This window comes from Leptonotus elevatus, chromosome 3 (assembly GCF_054856555.1).
Source record: "Leptonotus elevatus isolate MCC_2025b chromosome 3, RoL_Lele_1.0, whole genome shotgun sequence".
Lineage (NCBI taxonomy): Eukaryota > Metazoa > Chordata > Actinopteri > Syngnathiformes > Syngnathidae > Leptonotus > Leptonotus elevatus.
Genome location: NC_141241.1, coordinates 14,451,439 through 14,477,861, shown reverse-complemented (window position 1 = coordinate 14,477,861; position 26,423 = coordinate 14,451,439). Strand labels below are relative to the sequence as shown.

The following is a 26,423-nucleotide window of genomic DNA, read 5'->3' as shown; positions in this document are numbered from 1 at the left end:
ATTGCAAACCAACATCCAATCTATTGGCATCCAAACATTAAGGGTGGCCGGCCTGAGGTTCAACGGGGCAGAAAAAGGTCCTCGCTGACGTCCGGCTGCTCCTTTTGACGGCGCGTCAGGGTCGGCTCGCACGCTGCTAGGCCTCATCAGGGTGATGGCCGTCATCATTGTGGCGGGCCTGTCAGAACAAACTGGTGTGCTGGGCGAGAGATCCAGCTTTAGTGTCTGGACGGGGAGTATGCAACACATGCACCGCCCTTCCATGGAATATGTTCCTCAAAGTGGCAAGCTGGTGGCAAGTTAATGACAAGAACGAGCGATGACATCATAGAAAAAGCATGATTAGGCTCCACTTAAGACATCTGAGTAAGTCCATACATCATGCTGGCGGGGGCTGACTGAAAGGCTCATCACATTCATAACTGAAGCGTTGATATTGCCGTTTATTTCCACCTTCATTTCCAACATAGCACAAAAGTGATACCGCATAAATAAAGAGTTGGCTCGAGCGTGACAGGGATTTTATTTGTGATTTATTCCCGTGGATTGACAGTCACGGCGGAGGCTAATGTGTAATCATTAGCAAATGCTTTGCAAAATATTTATGTATTGTAAACCATGATGATTTACTTGCCACTTCCCCCCCCCCCCCACACACACACTGCCATTAGCTAGTGTCTTAGAAAACAATAAATGCCACAATCGCTTTCACTTAATTAAGACAATAGATATCATAATGCAAGGTAAAATGCCACTCATAGCGCCGTCTCGTGCGTGCAACAATTTACTGCTAAGTGTTATGAGAGAGGGTGACACAAATAATAGCTGTTAAGCTGTCAGATAGTGGGGGCTGAGTCGCATTAGTGAAATTAGCCCAGATACGCTATTATAAACAATGCCAGCATCTCTTAACATATACATAGAGTATATAGTGCAAATAAAGGCTCAGGGGAGTAGATGCATCAATAATATCAGACATTTGCAAAAATGATCCAAAAAGCACTACCATTTGTACGATTTAGCCTCATACAATACATCATTCTAACTCTATATTTAACTTTTTTACTCACACTAAACAACAAAAAAGGGTTAAAACATATACATATATATATATATATAGGCTACTATAACAACCTGCTTCAACGTAAAATGAAACATCAACTGTGACATTTGGACAGCCCCGGTCACTGCTTGGCTTGACGACTGAGAGCAGATTCGCAGTCAACACTGACATCTGCTGGGTGTAGAATTTACACAGCCTTTTATTGTAAGATTTACTCAATATATTAATTTTCTCTTTTTATGCCACTCACAAACATATCAGAAAATGTTGAATATTGTACTGACTAAAATCAAGATGGTAAGAACTTTAAAGGCAGCAACTTTTTCACTGGACATCCCGAAGTACTGAAGTTGTGGCATAGCACAGGTTGCATCCAATGCTTCTAAGTGTGTTCTGCAGCCCAATATTGGCCCCCAAGAAACCTCAAGCTGTAATTTGTAGTCGTTTGTGCGTCACCGACTCAAACCTCTAAATACGTTACATGTTTCAACTACCACATTTCAACATTTCAAAAAACTCTCACAAAACATAAAATACAAATATTAGAGAATATTTTTTGAGTTCCACTTAAGTCCATGTATTAGTTTGATTATCATCATTATCATTTACCTTCATGGCATATTATTTATATGTAATATAGTTATTGATGATGCAATGCATAAGTGAGTCAGCATGTTTTTGTCACCTTACGTGTCACCGTGTCAATTCACAAAAAAAAACATATAATGCTAATGTTAGTCTAAGGAGGAAGAAAAATGTCCTGACGACCCTGGAGACCTCCTAGCTGTCTTTGGCTATGACTGACAAGGATTCTTAAGCAGGTAGGAACTGGGGGAGCAAGGCAGACGATGTCAATGCGTCCGCTGCAATTCTGATGTGATGATTTATGACTTCTATTTCTATTGGTATCCCCCCCCCCCCCTTCCCCCCTTTGGAAATATTGCACCAGGGGCAACATCGCCCTTTGAAGGACTATTTTCTCATTCTGTTATATATACTTTGTACAGATGGTCAAAGTTATCAGCATGGATGTTGTAAGGAAGCAAATGTCATTTTAATTATGTCTAATTGAGTCTTAATATATTACGAATTAAATGTTTAATTAATAAATAAATACAAATAATACAACAAATACAACTTGGAACCAGCAAAACAACTGAGCAATAATTTATTATTTACAACAAGGATGAACATTTGCTCTGTGGCAAATATTTAGACTATTTTCACCCTCCTCTCAAAGGTTTTAAGCAAGACCTTTAAAAGTTTTGATGATACTGTACGGAGATTTCAAAATAAAGTGTGCAATTTAGTGGTGAACTAATAGAAGAATTTTGAACCAAGCGCACTACCGTGCCTCAGACAGACCACAATCTGCAAGCCTACCACCAATTACTACGAATTATTCTTTGGAGTGAGCGAGTGTACAGCAACCCCGCAAGCATGAACTAGCGCGTGCGGCGTTTCGGAGAAGCTAACAAATGTGGCTAGTTGGAGAAGCTAGCAAAAGCTAACGACAGCAAAGCAGAGCGAGATAAGCGGCGGGAGCCCGAATCATCTGACTTAGCGATGACCACCTGTAGCTCTCAGCAGTGGAAGGAAAGCGGCGGTCGACCCAAGCTGCAACTACCACCAGAGGCTAACTATGTTTGCGAAGTTCTCCTTTTGGGGATCCATAGCAGAAAGATGGCGACGAAATGTCTCAGCCTCCTGTACGGCTCAGCATATTATTGGAATAATAGCGGGTTTTTAAAAGGAATTAATCATTAGTTCACCACTTGATGTTCACTAAACGTCTCCTTAAAAAAAACTCATGGTTAGCTGAAGTTAAAATGCTACGTAACACACAAGTATGTCGTTATGAAAAAGACATGTTCACAAATGTCCAATGCAAAAGAGCTCAGTGAGTCCAGCTGTAGAATATGAATAAAGCATCATGACTAGAGATATAATGTACATCCAATCCAATACATACACACCTTCAAAAAAGCGTATGGAATACATGAAACAACTGTAAAAGGAATGCAGAGAGAAGCTGTCACTTAACATTAAACACACTGATTTCATAGAAAACATGTTCAAGCATTATGCGATTAATAAATACATGATTTGTCCAGCAATGCATTTTGGGGATTTCTTGAGCTCAACGTGGGAAGCCGACCGGTGTGATTGTCTTAGCAGTCGTTCGTGTTAGTCCGCCATGACTTGCCCTCGCCGTGCTCGTACTTTTTAGGCTGTCTGTCCAAGTTGGGGCTAATACCCCTGAGTGCTGCGGAGGGCGTCCTTGAAATCCCGTTCACAGTCAGCAGTCCGCCCTCTATGGGGCAGATGTAGTCCTCAGATTCGTCAGGTTTCCTCTTCCTAAGGTGACTGAACTGGGTAAAGCCCAGTTTCTTGGGCTGTAACATACACAAAGCACAATTATTTTACAGTATATTTTATTTAGTATCTACTGTATTTTCTGGAGTTGGATATAAAAATAGGAACTCAAAATAGAAGATTAGCCTATATTTCAGTTTTGACCTTTAATGAAACATATATTTCATATAAGGCCAAAATGGAATTTTTAAATATTTGTCTGGTATTCATGTAACAATCCAATCAGATTGCAGCACTGCCGCATGCTGGCAGCGGCAATGTACTTTCTTGCCGCCATCTTACATTTTCAGTCAGTTTTCTGGCCAATCAGAAAGGCTAAATATGTCACACACTTTCATGTAACATAGTAGAAATTAAAGCTTCTTTTTTTTTTTATATTTGTATTCCTTTTTGTTCGCTTCACATGCAGAGAACAGCCAGCAGGGGACAGCACTGTTTCATTTGCCTAAGCTGATTGAACACCTCTCCTTTTGATTCTCTAGTATCAGAGTACAACTTTTTTAATCGTAATTAATCCGACGACTTCAATAGTTAACTCACGATTAATCCAAACTTTATATCTGTTCTAATTTTGTTTTCATACTCTTGTAAACACAAAAGTGGAAACAATGTTAAACTAACTGAAATATGGCTGCATCTTTTAGTCATTGATACAGTAATTTCATAATAATTCATAATATTTTGTTTAAAAAAAAAATACTGTACTGTAAAAAAAAACAAAAAACGAGTGTGATATTGATTTGTGTTGAAGTCATTTTTCTGCCACTAGATGGCATAATTGCATTTGTAAGACAGTGACAGCTCACTGCATTTTTCTTTTCACAGTAGTTTAAGAGCTATCTAATCTTTAATATAAAGTAAATTCTGCACCTTTTCAAAATTGTAAAATACAACTTGACCCCAGTCTCCACAAATATAAGCATTATTATTAAATGTATTACTGCAAAATTTTGACGTGGAAAATAAATAAATATTGATAACAAAATGTTGAAGCATTACAAGATTTTCCTAATTCAGGATCTTGATCTTGATTATGTAAATTTGTTTTTAAATGCCTTTGTAAATTACCTTCACTTTCGATGTGGTCGTGAGTGGCACATGGCCGGTAGCATTGCCGTACTCCCTCTTTTCCTGCGTGGCCTGAGTCCCCACCAAGGCAGCGAAAGCTGTGGCCAGGTGGCGACGGAGTAATGTTTTCTGTGGGGGAATATTTAGAAGCAGGGCCAAAGTCTCTGCGCTAAAACGTGGCTCCAGGATCTACAGTGATGCATATTGACAATAGTGGGAATAAGTGAGAGTCTGCATGCCTGTGTCGTAAGCATTAGTGAATGACTCACAATTAGTCCACCATGGACACCGCTGCCCCGTAGATTAGGTGCATACTCTGCAAGATCAACTGCACGAAGCCACTCCATCACACGGTGGTTCGACCACTGCACTACCTCCGATGGGGAAGGCTGTTTCTGAAGTACAATAAAAACTGATACTCAAGGTTTTATACAATACTCATTTTTCATTGTATGCTATAAAGGCAGAATTGAAGGGCACCTGGCGATTATCACTGAAGTAAAAATGAAAAATATATATAAATATATGTTGCCGTATATCCCCTTAATAGCTTTGATTCCTTTTGAAGCTGTTATAAGATGTTGGAAAAGGGGTGCGCTAACATTTTCATTTGAGGGCCTCATTGAAATTATTGGACTTTAATTTATTAAACACACTGAATCAAGAAAGAAATAATGTATTATTTATATTTTCTAGTTGGGTTAGGTTTAACGAGCAACTATTTTATTTGTATCTAGACAGCACTGCACGCTTTTTTTTTGACACCCTCGCTTCTCACTCTGCCAACCTCCACACTTTTTTTTATTTTTTAACTAGCCTTGTGGGCTGTGTCATTCTTAGCATGAACTGTAGACCGCTGAAAAATAGATGGTGGGCCGCAAATGGCCCCCACGCTGTAGTGTGGACATCCCTGTGTTGTGTTGTCATCCTCAAGAATATTTGTATGGTCAAAGGGTTAGTGGGCCTCGCTCATAATTCTGTTGTATTTCATCCCAAAAGTATTTGATGAGTTGAAGTCATGGCTAGATCTCCGGTTCTTCCGCTCAGAACTGATCTCAGCATGCATTTATGGAGGTTGCTTTGAACACTAGGAACAGACAACTTCCTCCAGCAGTTCCCACAAACATGACGCTTATATTTGCCCATAATGTCCTTGTAAGATAAAGGATTAAAAAGACTCATGATTATTTAAATGAATAAGCACCACTAAGCTCTTACTGATACAAATGTACAGTATGACTGTACTGTAGTCAGAAGCAGAAATAATAGAAATGTATATGTCTCCATCTTGTGGGCACGTGCTGTAATGTCTACTAAAAAAGATGCATTACAGTCAATATGTTGCACAGTTCGATTTTAAATAGAGATTTAAACCCTCAAATGTGACGACACATACTATAATAGTAGTACAGGCCATAGTATGAATGTGCTTACCTCTTCCCCAGGCCTGCGTCTGAGGCAGTGGGGGTCGAACTTGTTAGCATGGAGGACGTGGATGGCACATTTAATGCTGAGATGATGAAGTTGGCTGGTCACCTTTAGACTCAAGAGGTCATTCTGAGAAATTTGAGAAGGTAACATGAGCTTCGTGCAAATGTCAACATTTGAACTTGCACATTCAGCACGACTTACCACTGTGAGGTATTGTATCATGCGGCCGTCCACGCGGGCTTCATGGAACTGGTCTTTATACTGAGGCAAACCAATATCATCCAACCATCCTATGAAAGGCATTTAAGGTAACATTCACATCACTTGGGTTGGGTTTGAGCTTATTTAAATAAGAGCAAGACTCTTACGCGTGACCCAGATGTGGTCCAGCTGCGATGACTTCTCTGTCATTTTGCTCGTGAACGCCTTCAATGCCAACTGCAGCTTTTTCCTGTGCAGAGGGTGCTTCATACCCATCTCCTGAGGTTACAAAGCACCAAATTTCTGGCAATGATTTCTTCTTTGTCCCAGCAAGGACCCTATACATTTCACCATAATACAAACTACCAATGTAGCTGTGGTAAAAGCTAAAAATCAGTCCAACCAAGAAAAACTGATTTTGGTTGAAACTACCTCAATATTTTGGTAGCTGGCGTCTGTTTTGACTTTCAACTTATACCTTGACATTGATGTAGTTATTTTAGTCATCTTTTCAGTTCTCTAACCTTTTCAAGATCCTGAGGCGTGGCAGAAAGTAGAGTCTGTCCACATTCTACCCACTGCCTTGTGAGGTTGACATAGTGGCCCAGACCGTAGTCCTCCAACCAGCCACACACCTGCTCCTTGGTCCACTGGCCGAACGGGAGATTCATGTCACTGACAGGAAAAAGGAGCAAATAAGCACACAAATGAGTATTTTAACCCTATAAAGCCTGAACCATGAAACATATGAGAGAAAGTTCGGATTATTTCTAAATAAAGTATTTATTGGTCCTTTAAAACAAACAAGCACTTTAAAAAAATCAACTTCCCCTTATAACTTTTGATATGTGTCATATTTGATACATCCGGTCACTCACAATGCTTTAAATTGGTACATTTATAACTGTCAAAAATATTATAATAAACAGACATATCAAACATATTAGTCATTCCAAAAATCTGAAAGAACATTTCCCACTATTAATATTGGGGCGATCTTGCAAGGTCTGCCCTCTAATGGATTATCCGTGCAATGCATGTGTCAGATCATGTACGTCAGTGTTTTAATTGGGGGGGGGGGGGGGAATATATGATACTCACGAAGGTCTCAAAATGTCTTGTATTTAAAATGATACGCTTAGTATTATAGGGGGAAATAACACGCACCGTACTGTACTTCAAAAAATAAGATGTTTGAGACGATTTCAAACCAACAGCAAATAGCTAGTCTTCACTTGTGGCAGAGAGTACAGCACACCCACTATGTTATGGACTCTTACCGTACAGAGTCAGGAGATTCCGGGGTACGGGTGAGTCTGGGTCCTGCGGTAGCACGGAAACCCCCTCTTCTAAAAGGAACAGTATCTTGATCACCTCCATCGCCTCCTCCAGAATTTGTTCTTCGAAGTCTAGGTAGGGGAGAGTAATAATAGAATTTAAATAAATAAATACATTCTCTGAGATGCATCATTCATTATTTCCCACATCATGCAATGCATTTCTCACACCCACTTTCCCCAAAGTCTCTTGAGGCTCCGATTTGTCTTCATGTATTCAGGCGAGCCCACATTTCTTTGGCCTTGTGGGCTGTTTGTCCCAGTGCAGTTGTTCCCTTCCTCCAACTTGGCTGAAAAAGTTACAAAAACATATGCACGAATGATGATTAATGCACTGGAGACCGACTCTGACATTTGAGTGATAACAATGGCTACAGGTTTATATTAGCACATCCATATACTGTGCTATATTTAAAAAGATAATGTTCACTGATGGTTATATATCATTGCTTAACCTCAAACTGTGTATTTGTGCACATCTGCATGTGTCGGGGGGGGGGGGGGCTATATGTTTTATTTCTGTAGGCAGCAATATCAATTGGGGTAAGTACAAAGTAATAATAGTCAGTGGTGGGTGGAGCTGGGCTGTGTGCGGTCATCAAAAAAGAGGAAAGGGTGTGTTTGGTCAGGGGAAAAAAAACATCCATCCCCTGATCCTTCCCAGTCTGAAGTCCCTGCAATTACTCATGATCAAAAGTAGTCGTCCCTCTGGTTACAAGGGAGCGGCTTGCTCTGAATATAAGCTCTGTCTGGTAATATAATATTGTTAATATCTGTGTATTTACTTGGGCTGGAGTCTCCATCTTCACTGTCATCTAGAGAGCGTTCACTTTGGAGCTCAGTGCTGCTGTCAGTGGGAGACGAACGGACAGGCATCATCGGACTCCTGGTCTCCCTCTGGTTGAAGAGCGTATGACAGATACAAACAAATGATTCATTAACACATCATCTCTGATTGAATGTGCACATGCTTATGGGGTCATTGTGAAATTAATCAATCATGAAAATATTTATTTTTGATTTTTTTTTAAACCTGTCCTTTAACTCCAAACACCTGGGTAAATGAGAAACTAGCAATTAATGTCAAGGACATTTGGTTAAGTGCTCTTCGACTGAGGGACAAGCTTCGTGCGTCACGGAGCAGCTGAGTTGATCCTGGCTGGGTTGGTAGCTAAAGTTAAAGAAAGTCTGTAAACCATTTCCTTTTAAGGGCAATAACTTTGAAATGATATTACAGTAAATTGATTGGCGATCATAGTTTTTGGTATGTTTACGATTTAAAATGTTGATTTCGACAATTACAAACGTTTTTATGAGTAGACTTTTCTCAATTACTCACATTTTGTCACTATTCATGGCAGGGCTTGTCTGTTCCCTGCAAATAGTGGTGATTTACTAGATATGGTTCTATGAAAGTATGTTTACTACGAGAGAAGGTGCTGCACGGTACGTTTAGGCTTACAAAGTCCCAACAGTTTGTGGAGGAGGTCCCTGAACTTTGTACTTTATTTTGTTTTTCCGGTACATTATTACAAGTTAAATATGTCAAGTAAAAAAAAAGATTTACTTTATATCCTATATAAAAATGCATTTATGGTAAGTGAAGTCAAAAAATATTTTTTTTCTTTCAGAAGAAGCTAGCTGTTTATGTTCAGTGAAATCCAGAAAAAATATATTTTATAAAAACAATTGTTAAGTCAAAATTGCTGTGTTTATTTTATTTTTTTCAATAAACCTTATCCTGAAACATTACTGTTAAAAATGCACTTCCAATAAAGTACTGGCAAGACCAGACGGAATTGTCAGTGTCTGCTGAAAGTAACTAATAAAGTAATTTATAATCTAAGTTACTTAAACGAAACAATAGAAATCCACCTTTTGTGTCTGGCCAGGTGTTAAGTCAGTCATGCTGCTGGATGATGTCTGTGTCTCTGGCCTGAAAAGACATCAGCAACATTATTAGTGGAAAACTATTTATGCCACAGATTTACGATTTGCGATGAAATACCTGCAATCACTGTCCTTCTGAGACAAAATGGATGTTTGATTAGAGGAGACACTGTTTGTGGAAACCTTAATCATGGAACAAAAATATTATAAACACTAGCACTAGCATAAATGAGGCTGTTTAGTTTTTACCCACATCAGATTTGAGATCTTCCGACTTTGCACTGGCAGAATCAGCATTCTTCCTCAGACCTTGCTCCTCTTCCTCACTGCTACTGGAATGTGTCCTACCGTTGGACAGTGAAGGGCCAGCAGGTGGCGCTACAGTAACAGCAGGAGTAGGAACTATTTTAATTGTGTTGACGTTTCCTTATCTCCAATGGTTGCCTTTGAATATTTTGTTAGAAAAAAAACGATAGATGGTGATGCTCGATGATGAAGGAGAGAAACAATTGCTTACCTTGCCTTGTGTTGTGTGTCAGATCTCTGAATTGCTTGCACTGGTTAAAGAGCAGCGTGAGCTCCTCAATGCGCCGGTCCTCCAAAAATAGGAACGAGAGGGTGTTCAAGGTTAACAAAACCATTAAGATTTTTATCTAAGCTTGAGAAACACACTTCCTGCTGCTCTTGACCACTCGGCCACACCGATGTTCTTTTCACCATATGGTCGACATGAAAAGAGCATCTGGGAGGGGATTGACATCAGCCCGACTTAAAAACTCAGTTGCGGTGACCAGCTGTAGCGAATGTGTCCTTTTTGAAGTGGTGCCCAAGATTGGCTTCATCGTGGCTCTCTTACTTCTCCCAAATTAGGCTTGGCAGGTCGAGGCCTGCTTAAGTGTGGCTTTGCTTGAAATGGCTCGCCTTGGGGCGTGTACGTGTGTGTTCACCAGCCTTTGCCACATGTAGACCCACGCCTGCAAGTCTTTAAGGTCCAAGATTCCCCACGAGGAAGGATACAAAAGCAACGCTGTACTATAATTGGATGGAGGGCGGTGCCGTTAGCAAGCAATAACAATATTTAGAAAGTGCAAGCCTCCATGCTTGTTCCCGATGATGCCTCATCTATACTGTGTAGTAAATTGGTGGCGATTCAAGATGTGAATTGGCCGTCAGAAAAAATGAATGCTGAATGAATTATAGCATATTGAATGGAAACGCGTGTGAAGCGTGTTTGTGCACGTACGGCAATGGTTAGCCGGCTAATGATTATTATGTTCAACTTATATTAACCAATCAGTCAGTAAAGCCCATGTAGGTAGTGTATCAACGCTTTTGTCGTTATATGACTGTTGGTCTCAGGTCCAAGCATGAAGGCAGTTAGCAAACTTGGACACTGGACTGGAGAGATGAACCCTCCTGGATTATTTTAACACTAGCTAGCTGGTATAACAGAACCTGGATGGATTAAAACTTTACCAAAATAAAAAATAAAAAAACTCCCTGTGTCCTGCCGTTGGCCAGTGTACGATGAGGAATTCTGGAGAATAAAGTAAGTTAGTTTTTAACAAAAAAAGAAAACCCTTCCACAGGTTGACGCAGCTACGTTAGCATGCCAGCCGCATTTGTACCGTATAAGCTGATGTTTCAAAAAAGTGAATATGAGTCTTGGTAAAGCACTTTAAAGATAAAGATAAGTGCACTCCATTTACCATTATGATCAAATTGGATTTTTCTTTTGGACTATGACATATTTTTGAGCAATAGTACAATTAGTGACCCATTTGAATGGTTTTGAGGATTCGGTGGATGAATGGTAAGCGAATATGCGAACTTAACACATTGTGGTCAATTTAATGGTAAACAAATGTATAGGATAGAGAGACTTACTTTTTCATCATTGGCAGCTTCCAAGGATTTAATGTCACTTCGAAGTCGTTTCAGCTCCTGGTCTATGATGAAGAGAAATACATTTGACATCATCAGACGTAAAACATTGATTTTAATATCATGTTTTAACTTTGACTTAACATCATTTCTAAAGGATGTTGGTAGGCTGGATGTTCTGATTACCTTTCTCAGAGCTCTCAGTCGCAAGTGGAGGTCTGGCCAGAAGTTGAGTGTGCAAGCTCTCAATCTCAGCATTTTTACTCAGGAGAAGCTGCTGAAGATTGCTGATCTCCACCTGTCAGTGCAGACCAAACAGTTTAGATTCTTAAGCTTACCAGAAGATAAGAAGTTTAGCAGTTCACTATGTACCTATTTTGTATGTCTCGCACACATTACTTTAACAGTAAAAGGGCATTTTAAGTAGGGAGAATGATGATGGACTTATTTAGTTTGAAATTCCATATAAAATGCATGCATAGTTTTAGATTCACAATAGTTCATCATTGTGGCAAAGATGTTTCAGTGCAGGACATGAGTCTGTTTTAGGTACCTAAAATGTCAACATTGAAACTTCCTGCCTTAAAACACGACTGAAACATGGCAAGCATTTCGAGCTCAAAACGTGTTTTCAAAATATCAAAGGATTCAATATACTTTAGATTTATTCATATTAAAAATGCAGTCAAAAATCTCTGTTTCTGCCAGCTGAAAATAATCTTTCTTATGAAACACAAGGTATATATAGAAAACACATCATAATTCTAAAAAAGATAATGACTGAGAGTGAAGAAAATCACAGCAGTAAAGTATAATGTTGCTGTTGCACATTACGGAAAGTCATTAAATCTATTTTTTTTCTGTCTTTACACCATATTTAAAATTGTTCTAGAGAAAACATAATTAAGTGTGTGCACATAAAATGAGTGACTCACTTCACTGCCTGGCACGTCTGATTGGTTGGATAGCATTAAGGAAAGTTAAGGTGGACAGTTAGCAATGGAAGTTGAAAACTGATACTGTATAGTCTGGATTAGTGGTTCTCAACTGTTGTCGGCCTCGGACCCACATTTTCTTGTTGTCACTATGTCGCAATGCACTTTTATAGAGGGGAAGAACAATGAGTCCACTTTTGGGTCCCGACAAATCAGTTGGGAATCACAGGTGTAGCCTTTGCTATAAAATACAAGTCTTCACCTTGCTTGCTTTGAGTCTTTTCTCGTACTCCAACTTCTCATCTTCCAAGTGTTGCACTTTGTCTTTTACGATCTTGAGCTCTCGTACCAAACCCTGCAACATATTGTAATGTACATTCATTATTGAACACAGTTTGCGTACAGCCACTCCACACTCACTGTCTCACTCGATGATGCTAATGTTCAAGCTTGTATGTGCCTTCTGTCCTTTCACCCTCAAGTGTCCCTTTGCTCCACTAGTCCTTTGCAAGGTTAGTTAACCAAAATAATGAAACAAATAAAACTGGATAAAACAAAACATTTGTGTTAATGGAAAAAAGAAAAGAAAATGATTTAAAAAAAAAAAAAAACTAACTGAAACTGCATCTTGCATTTATAAAACAAACTAAACAAAAAAAATTGTTGGGTCAATAAATAACCCAGTTTAGTTGAAAAAGCAACCGATCCACTACATGGGTTGATATCACCAAACTTTCTGGGCTATTTTGTTTCCTAAATGGGTTGTTTTACACAAAACCACACAAAAATGTGGTGATTTTGTAAAAGACAACAACAAAAAAGAGCTGTACAAGACAACGCAGAAAAATTTAGTTTTGTACATAGCGACTGAGAAAATTGTAGCAGTCAGTCCATTTTTGACCTAAAATAGGGTTATTTTTGACGCAACTGTTTTTAGAGTGTAAAACTATAATTCATGTAAAAATGTCCTGCATGTCTTTTTCAATTAATATCATACATTAGCGTTCAGGGTAAATATATTTATTTTGGTATTGCTGTACTTCCATCCAGAAGGAAGGTCAAACACTTGTTCGAGAACTCTACAGTAGTTTACGTTACTACACACTATTTATTTTTTATTTATTTTTTTATCTTGCACTCAACAAAAACTAAATTTATTTTAAAAAACAAGCACAAAAAAAACTTAAACTAATAAAAGCTAAACTGAAATGAAGTATATTTAAAAAAGTAGAAACTGACAAACCTACTTTAGAAATGAAAAGAAACTGAGTATTAAAAACAACAAAACAAAATAAAAATGATAAGAAAATCAAATTGAAAAAATCATTTAGCTTGGTCCTCTAAAATCATTTACAATGAGCGTAGCAAACCATGCGGTGAAGTGCACTGCTTCATCATCAACGCATGATGATGATGATGAGTGAAGGATCAGCTTTTGAAAGAAAAAAACCCCGTCAAACACACACCTTTCACCCAAAATGCACAATGTTAGTGAATGGGGCCCAGTGAGTTTATTGACTTATCACAAACATAGATCCCTCCTGCCGCTGTTTGGTAAGCATATGTCCCATTCAGCGTCAGGGATAAACACACATCAAAGTGAGACAAAGCATGCCGTGCACAACGTCACGAGTCATGCATTCGACTGCGTACGCTCTCTCCACCGTTGTGCGGCAGCTGCTCTGCATCTGAGCTACCCTCATCAACCCCGTCTGCAGCCTCCTCTTCTAGTTTGTTCTTCACCTCTGCACCTGTGTCACGTGAGGGGTCGGCTCGCGAGTCCTCGGGGGACGTGGACGTGGCGGGGCTTGGCGCTGGTGAGCCGCCGTCAGATGGGTTCTCGGAGGCTTTTTTCTCCTGGATCTTGCTATTGATCTCCTTCTGAAACCGACACATCTGCTCCTGCAGCTCACTAATGAAATTCACAACGCTCTGCCAGATGCAGTGTGGGAAAGAGAAACATTGAAAGAGTGTTTTAGAGGGTGGGGGAAGTGCGGCGGAGGAGATGTATGTATCTGTATTTATGTTCATATCTCTGAATGACACATTGCTTGAAGAGAGACAAGGTCAGAATGTAGGAGTGCAATCGTTTGCGATCTGCTCGAGATAAAATCAACTTTAATGTTGTAATTTTCTTAAAACCACTTCTTTCTACCATCATGCTTTTTCATTTAGTTTAATCAATGGCTGAAGTCCCCTTTGTTCAGATTTAACGTATTCTATTTTGATTTTATTTGTCTGTATTAATTATGTTTATTAATTTAACCCGTCCTCAGCGCAGTCATGTTGTGGTTAGCGCATCTGCTTAGCACTCGAAAGGTTTGGGTTTGAATCTCAGCTCTGGCCTTCTTGTAGGAAGTTTGAGTGTTCTCCTCGTGCCTCCTCCCACTTTGGAAAAGCACACATTTTAATATATTTTAAATTCCTAATGAGGAAAAGTGCTTTGGAAGATGGATGAATGAAGTTTAACCAGTCAAATGTTTGACCTAACATTTTACCATTAACAACATAGTGTTCCCTCGTTTTTATCGCTGAGATTACGTTCCAAAAAATACTCGCAGTAGGTCAAATCCACAAAGTAGCCAGCTTTTTTTTTATTTTCTTTTTTCATTTATTAAATATGTTTAAAAGCTGTAAAACCCCTCACCACACACTTTATACCAGGGGTCACCAACTCCGGTCCTGTTTTAGATATTTCCTTCTTCCAACGCACCTGATTCAAATAATCAGCTCATCATAAAGCTGTGCAGAAGCCTGGTCATGATCCTGATCATTTTAATCAGGTGTGTTGGGAGAAGGAAATCTCTAAAACATGCAGGATAGGGTCCCTCAAGGACCAGAGTTGGTGATGACTGTTTTATTCACTTATCTCAGACAAGCATTAACATTTTCTTACATTTCTCTCTTGTTTAAACACTCACAATGTTCAAACATTCATAGATTAAAAAAAAATAGCTACACAACTGTAAAAATCTGTGAAACAGCAAGGGCGTGAAAGGTGAACAGCACTATTATAGTGAGAGAACACTGTACAATACAAGTGTAAAAAGCACCCAAAAAAAGTTCATAATCAACCAAGTCGACCTTAATTTTAAAGATCAGCGACATGGGAGGCGAGTCGCTTCACATAAACATAGCACACCGTGACAAATCTTGCCCATGTCACAAAATATTCAATTCCGGTTTTATGTGGCTGTCATCAAATGTTTACAACTTTTCATCATTGGCATTCACTCTTCCGTTGGCCTACAACAAAAGCCCAAAAAGCCAACGACAAATCAAAACATGCTTGTTGTACCTCCTTTAATTGCTCGCTGAGCTGGTGAATTCTTGTATGACAAGACACATCACAGCAAGTTTGGCTAATCATTTCTGTCCAAATTTAAAACTGTTTTAAATTTAAATAGTTGATACATGTTTTGAAATAAATTGGTGCCCGTGTTCTATCAGAGTGGTTGTAAACAGCACCCAAGCTATGCTGGTACTGTCGACAGAGGAAGTCTCGCATGGGGTCCAGTTCAGAGGATATGACAGATGATATGAAGCCCCTCCGTGGCTAAATTTAACTCTGAGCTTACTGGTTCAAAAGTGGGGTGGGGGCGCTTCAACATGTTGTGTGTCTGTTTGTGTAGTAAAAAGCACATGAGAGGTGTTGTTAGTGTTCAAAGAAAGTCCCCCCCCCCCCCCCCCCCTGTTCTTGATTCCAAACATATGTTGCAAGGAAACGAGCATATGATGAAAGTGCATTGACAAGAAGAGTGGCCCTCTGCTGTCATGATCAACGGTGTTTTTTTCTGCTTCAATGTCAAACACACTTTTGTTCACATGTGGTTGAACAAATTGGGCCCCCTCATTCACTCCCCAAGAGCTTCCTCTCTTCATAATGACTTTGTGAATCTTTGCCAACCTCCAGGAACAAAATCTTGTGGGCTGTGACGCCTCGCATGTGTTTCTCCGTCCGTTATGCCAGCTCTACTATGCCTGAACTCTTTTCACCTGAGGACACAAAGGCTCTTTGACTGGCCGTGTTTTGACAGGAATGCTACAGCATTCGGTCTGGCTCTAATTGTGCTTCTTCTCAGTTTCATAGCAGCCACCAAATGTCCAGTTCAGCCACTGGTAATCTGACACAACACTCTTCTGCAAATGTGCAATTCTGCTTGAAATGTGGACAAAACTGGACTAAGACTAAGCGTCAACCCGTGCCAGGGTTTTGTGAATGTTCCTTCCCATCTGTCCTGAGAGTGTTTATGGACTTCCATAAAATCAGCAGCTGACTTCAAGTCCACCGTATGGTACAGGTTTCCGTAAGTTGCCCTGTCATTCTTGGCAGGCTTGTGCTAGAATTTCCAAAGGTTCTCCAAACAGAAGTTTCCCAGGAGATTAAAGCTAAACTCGCTCTTCCTTGAAAATACGCTCAATGAAAATAAGATATAAGGTTCTTTGTCTCGCTTTCACTTGCAAAAATGTCTCCAGTTAAGAAGTTCTGAAAACTCAATGACCTCTTTAAGATTAGAAACTAAGAAAACTACAGCCTCGTTCATCTTCTATAGACTAAATTGTATTTCTATTGGATATTTTTCCAATATGTCTTATTAAAAAGCCTTACCTCTGCTTTATGTTGCCTCTCTGCTCCTCCATGGCTCTGTTTCTCTTCCATGTCCGTCAGCTTCAGCTTCAGGTAGGACACCTCCCCCTTGAGACTCCGCTTCTGCTTCTCCAGAGTCGTCCTATGCAGGAGCTCCTGTCATACAGCAAAAGACACCCGCTGCAAATACAAGGCTACGCAAGACTTACTTAACAAAGGCGACATTAGGTATGAGGCACAGCAAGCTACAAGGTCTGTAATAACAGTCTCCTTGGACAAACCCACTGCTTTCAGGGGGCTAAATATACACAAAGCATGACCACTATTTATAATGCCTATTTCACAGCAGCTCACTCTAAGTACACAGCAGGACTGGTGTGGGGGGGGAAAGAGGGGGAAGATGTATAAACATGCAAAACATTCTTAAAAACAACAGTAAAATGGCTTTAACAGGTAATTATCCTGTCAGTTTGAACTTCTGCCAATCAAAGCCCAGACGGCCCATTTTCACTGGGACAGTCTCGTTTTGGAGCCCGGCGAATTATTGTTCTATCCCGTTATTACGCAGGTTCCCTCCCGGCGTCTCATTTTTTGGCCTTGTGTATGTCAATCCCACAGTTGTCATAGGGATTCATACGATAAACTAATTAAAAAGGGAATTTAACTGTTAGATTCCTTCCTATTTACTTCCAAATTCACGTTTACGAAGGCGTGTTTTTATTATACCGGAACTAGCACTACTTCCTGTTTCCGTGTCTAAGAATCATGGGAAATGTTGTCCTACTCTTGCGGTTGTGGGTGGTCAAAGCCAGCGCAAGCTGAGCTTTTCTGGTGGCATGTTTCCAATGCGGGACCGGCGCGAAATAAACTACACAGCCAGTTTCCAATAGCTGCCAAGACCGAGCAAAAAAGGTTGGATAATTAGCACTGTTGAACTAGCATTTATCATTAGCTATAGTAATAACCAACCCCCATTGACGAAAATTGAGTTGTGATTTAGATTATATTTTGGTGAGAAATTATTGTATATCTATCTTACTTGTTTTTCATTTTTTAAATCTGGTCACCCTACGGACAAATCTCAACATTGAGAGTTCTACACTACCATGCGGGAAAATGTGGTGCTAATTTGGTTCTTTCCAAGCAGGTGTTAAATCATTCAAAGCGCAGAAATGAGCATCTGAAGCAGCAGGCCCACGTGGACATGCGTATTTGAAACATTGACTATGGAAAATATCCGCCCTTCTTTCTTGAGGGCATATGGAAAATATTAGAGCTTTGTCACCAGGAAGAGATTTACGGCTCAGGTCCAAAGCCTCATAATGACCACGTCTCAAGCAAACCGGTCCTGGCTGCCCTTTGATATGCTGCACCCATACAGCTCTGCACAGTGCGTTTAACCACAAACAATAAGATTCGTCCCAGGAAATTGTATCATTAAGTAAGATCACAGGTTGGCAATATGTGAATACTGGAGATGAAGAGAGGAACATTCAAATAAGACACACATTTATGCAATGCGTTACCTTGTACTTTGGCTTCTGCCTGTAGCAGAGCAAAGTGTGCTTCCCGAATAGTTCCCAGGCTCATGACGCTTTAAATGTCATATATCCTTTTCCGTGGTGTGTTTAATAGAGTTTAGCAATTGTAGAGTTCAAGTCGAGAGCAAATAACTGCAAGTGCAAGGTTGTTTCTCAACAAGCACAACCCCTACCCGGTATCCCGCCCATCCCGCCACCTTTTTTCAGCTTGTCCTCCCTTCTTAAGCCATTAGTCAGCCTTGCCTTTCCTTTCTATTTTTCTCTTCTCTGTGTTAGAGTGAGAAAACATGCGCAGACTAAGCTGTGGTTAAAGGTTAGGGGTGTGGCTATTCCAACTCTAATCACCTGCCCAGACAGACCAGTCGAGCCCAGCATAACCCAGGCAAAGACTCTGCGACAGCGTCCTGGAATGAGTCTGGGCATCCTAAATATTTTGGTTTCCAAGGTAATCTGCGGCTCCATAGAGTGGAATTCTGAACAGGAATTTATTCCCAGGGAGCAAAATATATTAGCTGACGCTGAATCTGCAGGAGGGATCTGTAGCGAATGACTGATCGGGGTCATCTCGAAGCTCATTCATTAGTAGAAGTAAATGTGTCCAAGAAATGAGCGGAACTCAATCGTACCTGCTGCAGCATCTCTTCTGTGGCGTTGAGTTTGAGCCGATGCTCCACAACCGAAGTCTGCAGGTCGCTGATTTTTACCTCCTGAGCTTCCACCTGGTCTGTGAGCACACCAACCTGTGTGTGTGTGTGTGTGTGCAAACAAAACAAGTTGTCAACACTGCAAAAGGACAACGCAGTGGAACATTTTAAGTGAACTGACCGAGAGGTTGTTTGCTTTGGAATTCAACCATTTTCTGATGAAACCTCCGAGATTATGTGAGATGATGACAGCAAAATTCACTTGACTTCCATTCAGCGAAGATTAAAACTACGAAAACTTTTTTTTTGTTTTTGTTTTTTTGTCTGGTTATTTAGGCTATTACGAAAGATGGGCCAGCCTCAATCTACTGTGTGTATATTCAATGTTCATTTGAGCTGGAATGTCAACCTCTATATTTCAATGAATGACACTGAGTGTCTCCGTGCAAGCTTGCAAGAGTTCACGGGGCCAGAGCATTGTTGGAATAGTGGAAAGTAAAACTGGAACGATGCAAAAGCATAGCTGGTCGTCTTAGATATCCACATTGTGCACATTGAGTTTTGCTGTTTTGGGTCACGCAAGCAAGGACGCACGCTGTAACGTTCAACTGGAGCCGTCTCCCCAGATGACGCTTCTATCTGAGAACTAAATAAACAAACGGCATCAGTTCCCACGCATACATCTTCAGTGCAGGGGTTGCATACTAGCCTTAACCTGTCTGAGGTATGCACGGATTCAGCAGTCCCTGAAAGTCCATCTTACAATCTTTGCACAACACTCTAGTGTTGTAATAGCGTTAAACCGACACAGGAGCTTTGTTCCTGCTGGCGGAAGAGAAACACAACAGTTATGCAACATTTACAGCATAACGCTGAGATCTACCTTTACACTTTGACCTGCTTTGGGTCAACTATCAGTCTCACAATTTTACAAGGACAGGGAATATATTCATTTTGAAATAAGATGCAATCTAAAACTGACGCTTTAAAGGAATTGCAATCACAGATGGAGTCACCTCACCTGCAGTTTGAGAGATTCTTTGTCTCCTTCCAGACGTGATAAACGCTCCTGGTAGGACTCACTGTTGTCTGACGACTGGTGGTTTACCTTTGGAATATACAGGTCAGCTATTAAGCTTAGTTGCTGTGTTGCTGAAACAGAACAGTTCCCCAATAGGTCAAATCTGCTTTTCTTCAAATGAGGCTGAAGCAACTTGCCGTAAAAAAAAATGTTTTTGAAGAGCTGCTCACTGACTCCGCCTGTAAGAGGTTTACTGCTCCTAATCCTGCATTCAAATTGTACAATATATTTTATTCCATCTGATTAGCGGGGGCTTGGATGAAGCCTCAGGGCTTCCTGTGTATTTAGGGATAGCGATGTATGATTGCAGCCCATTTACTCTGAAATTTTCTCAAAACCGCACTAGTGGAAACATTATGTAGTTCAGCATCAAGCCTGCGCCAAGAATCCCAAGTGGTTTGCAGTAGATTTGTTTGAAACCAAAAAAGGTCTTTTCCAGGAGGCATTACAATAAAATTGGTGTATTTTTTACATGCATCATTTTAGTAGATATTCTGTGCAAAGTGTTTTCCTGCCAAAGGCTCCGTAATTCCTAAACGCAAACATGTTGTTTATCTTGTTAGTTATCCTTCCTTCCTTTGAAATTGGATACGCTCTACAAAACCTTCAATTCATGATGCTTGTTTAGCAGGAAAAATAAAGAGCCACCTCACACACAATACAGTTAACACACGCTGCCCATATCTCACTCGAAAATCTCCAAATTGAAATGCCCTTTGAGTCTCAGGTGTCAAACTCAAGGCCCAGGGGCCAGATCAGGCCCAGCATGTCATTTTCATGTGGCCAGCAAAAGAAAATCATGTGTCCATGATCCTTGCTAAAATGCATCCCAGATGAGATTTGAAGCAAGAGTGAGGACTAATCAGGAGATAGAATTTGTCTTAGTGTTATTCGCCGACGAACGAACTAATGACTGTTAGAAATTTGCAGTTGTTTGTTTACATTCAAACTTCATCTTGCTGGAGTAACGTAATGCACGCTGTGATTTTTTTTTTTTTCAGGCTTATACTACTTATACTGTCCGTCCTGTCTCCCTCTGTTGGTCATTTGTTTTTCATATTTCTTGGACGGGTTGAGCCTTTTATTCCATTCCATTCTATTTCATTCTATTCAACCTTGGGAATTCCACTGGAGTCTTAATATCACAAGCAAACATGCAAAAAAGTTACATTTATTTTTTGTATATTTTAGCAAAGGGTTTCCATCGCGACTATAAATGAATGTAAATATATATATGAGTGTTTGTGTGAAAGTTGGTCTTCTGTGCCTCCTACCGGCTTTTTATAATTATAACATAATGGATGCTGCTGGATGACTAATGGCTCTCTAATGGCATCATGATGGTCCCGTGTTGATTTTGTGGCAGGAAACGATTGAACTTCGCATGCGCATGCATTCTTTTTTTCAGTGTGTGCGTGTCACAGCATAGCAACAAAGGAGAAAAATAAGCAACATGAGGAGAACATGCACGTGGAGCGTATCTTACCTTTCTAAGCCAAGCAAAGTGTTTGTAGAAGTCAATATCATACTCCATTCTACAGGCCCATTGTAGTAGCCCTGGCTCTCAAAGTTGGATACGACGAAGGATTTAGTTTGTGTGCTGCATTGAGCCAAGAAGGAAAACAGAGTCCAGTGTCATAAATGAGTCCCAGCGATAAATCCTCACGCGTGTGAACTTCGTGTACTCCTCATGCAGACCATCCGCGGCGCAGACAGTACCGAAAGGCCCTCTGTGGTTTTTGAGTCTGGACAGAGTTCTTCGAGTTGAGCTGAATAACTCAAATAATGCCAGTTGGCTCAACTCCCTTTTCTTCTCCTACCTCTTTTCTACCTCCTCCTCTGTGTTTTTTTTCTCTCTCTTTCTTTCTCAAAACAACTCAAACTGCCTCTGTATGCACAATAACAACACATTTACTGCTCTCATCTTCTCCGGTCCTTCCTGTGGCCCTTTGCTGTCTGTCATGCCGGCCGAAGTACCTTCTGGTCTTAAACTAAAGGGGCTCGGGGGGTGTTCTCTGCAGCACATGCTTCTCAGATGTGGTGTCGAGCAAAGGGGTTCATAAAAAAGAGGAGGAGGAAGCTTTGCGAGTGTAGAGTTCATCGCAGTTCAAAGCAGAAAATATGGCTACAGCTGTGAAGCGAGGCCACTTTTGGAGACGTAGCAATCGCTGTAGGAAATGAAAGCAAGAAAATGCAGGTATAAAGATGAAGGGAGAGTGGAAGAGAAATGGGATTGCTTGTGTTTGAACAGGAACTCTGCTTCTCATTAGGGCCGTCATTCACCTCACTCCCTCAGGACACGCCGGTCCAGATGTTGATCACAACCAAAAGTATAAGACGACAATTGTAGTGGTCTGTGGTGTGCATGATTTCATTTGATAGAAATGTGCTTCTGTATTAGATGATATATGTGCGTGCGTGCGTGTAGTCGCGTTAGTACGACCAGTGCTGCCTCAGAGAGAACATGTTCTTCATCATTCCCCTCAACCTCCTGCAGTGCCCCCAAAATGTCAGTCAACTTAAGAACCTTTAAAGAGGACTTTATTTGTGGTGTAAGAGTCTGTCCGTCCAATGACATCAGGGCACTGTATGAGTCTTTCTTTTATTTGACCTGAAATAAGGAACAATGAGGGGATTCAAAGCAGATGTGTAAATTGATAGTTCCTGTTCCCTGCATCGATATTGAGTTTTTTAAGTACCCGATACAACGTTATACTGTACTCACTGGACACTTCATTAGGCATAAACACTCTAATGGTTCAAAGAAAGACATTAGAGCAGTGTTTGATGATAAAAAATACTTTCTATTTGTTGATTTTACATGAATTCCATTATTAGCTTTGAAGAAAAAAGTAGAAAAATGTGATTAATCGTAATTAATATATATATATATATACACACTTTTTTTTGCATGTGAGGGGATTTTGTAGGTGTACCCACAGTATTGATGTGGACTATGTTAAGAGCAATTCCTGAGATTGCCTGTTGGGAGCAATATTGCACAACTGCATGTTTTTTTTTCCCCTAGCTGTAAATGAACGGCATCAAATGGTTTGGAGTGTATCTGACTTCCATCTCATCTACCCTCAAATTACAGGTTTAATTTGCGGGCAGTTATAATAACACCATCTGAGCAGAAAGTGCTTTCGCTGCTGCGATCCTTCAATTAAGTCAAACACACAGGAAAGAAGATGCGACTTTTGCCATCATAACTATTTGTATCTTGAGTGATAACCTGTTATCAGGCATGTTAGGGTCTCAGCAGTTTGCAAAAGGCTGTGCTGCCACATCTATTATTAGAAATGTGTTTTTTTCTGACCCTCTCTGAGAGGATTTAAGATAACAGTCTGTAATCCCAAACATCTATCACCTCTTTGAGAAAGTCGCTGTGCTATCAGCTATCAGAGAAGTTCATGAGAGGTGTTTCTAATATAATTCTAATATAAGATAATATTGTTAAATTAACCTGAACAACTATTACTTTTTAAATGCTAAAAATGTGATACACCTTTTTGATTGTATCTCATTAGATTGAGCCACTTAAGAAAAAAACATCTTTTATGGCTTTTTTTTTTTTTTAAACAGTCACAACTTAACATATTTGAGATGTACTAATGTGAAACCAAGTGGAGATGTGAGATTAGACCACGTGGTAATAAAATGTAAATTCTTACCTGCAATAATGTCATCCATTTGCTGTCACCAGGCATCTGACGCCATGGCAACCAGCTCGCTGTCAGTGAAAGTGGCACGGTGACATGCTCATTTAGTGGCTTTAAGTTGTCACTTTGAGCTGGAGGAAGCTCTTTTCCTCAAACAACTTCACTCCGACTTCTGAAAGTTATCAAGGCATCTGACTAACTTCCCACCCTGACTCTCACTTTGGCTTTAAACACTCCCCTCATTATGCAGCCCATTGTCATTGCTCGCATCGAGACACCAAACCTATTGTCATATTTAGAACCGTTTGGTCTTGTATTTCCTTTCAGTTTGTGCTGATTTATTACATAAATTCCGTACAATGAACTTGGAGCATCTGAACAGCATCTGGCTTAACAGTTTCTCCTTTGACTTTTCATGATCACACCATCATAAATCTGACCACATTTTGGATTCATATTATCCTCATAGTTATAGCATTACGTATGTGTTGATACAAAGAGCTTGTGTCAGTTGTTAGAGATAAAACTTCCTTTTTTTCTGCACTCATAATCCTTAGGCTAGAAACAAGTCAATATTTATTCATGTATAGAGTGGTGCTTTGAGACGCGAGTTTGATTGTATGCTCATAACTCAAAATACTCATACTCATCTTTCCCCATTGAAATCCACGTAAATGCTAAATGCTTGATATTAAGCAATATTGATTGCAATAAGGCAAAGATATGAAGAAAGGGGTTCGCAATGCTGGCAGCTTAGTACAGTATGAACAATACAACTATGCACAAAGCGAGTGTAAATGATATTATATATTTCACTACTGACGGTCAAGTAGAAGTTTAACAGTACATACCTACAAAAGTAATAAACAATAGCATACTCTAAATAATACTGCTAAGTGTAACAATGCATACATTAATGAATAAGATATTAAATATTTTATCACACTGTATTTGCATATAATCAAATACTTAAGTAGTGTATGTCAAAATGTTCTCGCATATCGTAAAAAAAAGTATACTGTATAATGCATTTTCTGTCCTGATTGTATAGTGCAGTGGTGTTCAAACTATGGCCCGGGAGCCATTTGTGGCCCGCCATCCATTCATAACCGACCCGCAGTAGCAATATTATATTTATAGACTCAAAATGACCACAACAACAGTTTCAAATATATATATAAATTGACTAAAAGAGATGGCCATGCATTCAAACACAACTTGGAGCACTTGATAAGCTTAAAGACCTTATGGGCCACATGTGCGGCGAGGAAGCACAATAGACACTAAACAGTCAGCAAAGCCGTGTAATGCCTTTTGTGGTTATGGCAACAAAGCAGCAAAATGCTCCGCGGAACATAAATCGCTCTTATATAATATTCAACCAGTAATAAAATCATGGGTAGCGGCGACCGTGTAATATGTGGCTGAGGAACCAAAGCATCCAGTCTCCTTTGCATTCACACAAGATTCGCTTTTTCATTCGTAACTGCGCTACTTACTTAAATTGACTTGCAATCTTGCAGCGTGCACATGCAAAATATGCACATGGGAAGATTTCCAGAAGTATTCAGACAGCACTGTAGCTAAAGCAGCATAACAGAGCGCCATGTTACAGATGCCAAGCATATGCAAAATGAGGATAGCAAGACCCTCAAACACTCATCACAGTGAAGCAGAAGAGTGAGTTGTGGCCGCCTTTGCATGCTCGCGTCGTCTTCTAACACGTCACACAAAACATCGCACAAAACTGTCTGTCGCATGAAACATTGGCCTTCATTTAAATTGACATAATACAATCAAAGGAGACAGCTTCATGCCTGATGTCATTGCTGGATTTATTCTTCTTCGTACTGTGGATTAATCACGTTATAGAAGTATGTTTTTATGATTATTTCATATTTACATAACATCATTGCTTGAAACTAAAGGAAGATGCAGCTCGCATTTGCAGGGCATGTACAGTGGATTTAAATTTGACGGCAATTTTGTTATGGCCCGATGAAATCCAGGTTTTAGGTAGAGGTGTCAAATCGACAACTAATGGGTTACAACATGAATCCACAATTGTTTCAATAATCGAGTCAGCGTTTGGAGCCATTGTATAACTTAAAATTGTCCAAACACTCGGATTTCAGCATCTCAATAGTAATTCGCTGATTTCTGTATGATGACGTCACTAGTTAACTCACGATTAATCACAAATGTTATATCTGTTCTAAATGTACAATAAAAATGATATATAAATGTACAAAAAAAAAATCTATGTTTTCATACTCTTGTTAACAAAAGTGTGTGTGTGTGTGGGGGGGGAGGTTAAACTAATATAAATAGTTCAAATGATTTTTTTACATTTATAGCCGTCAATGCCAGTGAATGAGTTAAGCATCACTATTATATTACACTGTTGAAACGAGTTAATGTGACGAACTGGCCGTGCCACTTCAAACTGAAAGTTTCCATAAATGAAAACCTCATTGACAATTACGTTTACAGTGAAACATGTGAGTACAAATGAGGGAATCCGAAGATGATGATAAGTGTGACAAGCCACAGAGGGAAACGAGCTCGGCCATGGAAAGTGAAATTGTTCAATCTCCACTTTCCATGAGACACATATTTACATCTGACCACATCGGTAACTTCTCAACATTGACATCATCATTCATCTTTGACCACCAAAGATGGAAAATATGACGACCGCAGAACCGGTAATGATACTTGA

At 39.9% G+C, this 26,423-nt stretch overlaps 1 protein-coding gene across 3 annotated transcripts; it reads right to left on the bottom strand.

The window, feature by feature from the left end:
* Window positions 1–2,215: 2,215 nt before the first annotated feature.
* On the bottom strand, window positions 2,216–23,856 carry ppfibp2a (PPFIA binding protein 2a). Of its 3 annotated transcripts, XM_086070671.1 has the most exons (22): window positions 21,526–22,005; window positions 19,980–20,066; window positions 18,941–19,054; window positions 16,795–16,929; window positions 13,839–14,117; window positions 12,448–12,540; window positions 11,437–11,548; window positions 11,254–11,315; window positions 9,884–9,962; window positions 9,620–9,744; window positions 9,485–9,549; window positions 9,352–9,412; window positions 8,262–8,373; window positions 7,652–7,766; window positions 7,420–7,548; window positions 6,664–6,814; window positions 6,307–6,418; window positions 6,140–6,228; window positions 5,942–6,064; window positions 4,777–4,902; window positions 4,508–4,696; window positions 2,216–3,459 (listed from the first exon to the last, which is right to left on the bottom strand). In XM_086070671.1, exons 1-22 carry the CDS (start codon window positions 21,571–21,573, stop codon window positions 3,235–3,237), a joined length of 2,631 nt encoding a protein of 876 aa, XP_085926797.1. In that variant the 5' UTR covers window positions 21,574–22,005; the 3' UTR covers window positions 2,216–3,234. The 3 variants fall into 3 exon arrangements, with proteins under 3 accessions (XP_085926797.1, XP_085926796.1, XP_085926795.1); XM_086070670.1 differs by lacking the exons at window positions 13,839–14,117; window positions 21,526–22,005 and adding an exon at window positions 23,714–23,856; XM_086070669.1 differs by lacking the exon at window positions 13,839–14,117 and having other exon boundaries at window positions 21,526–22,001.
* Window positions 23,857–26,423: the final 2,567 nt, after the last annotated feature.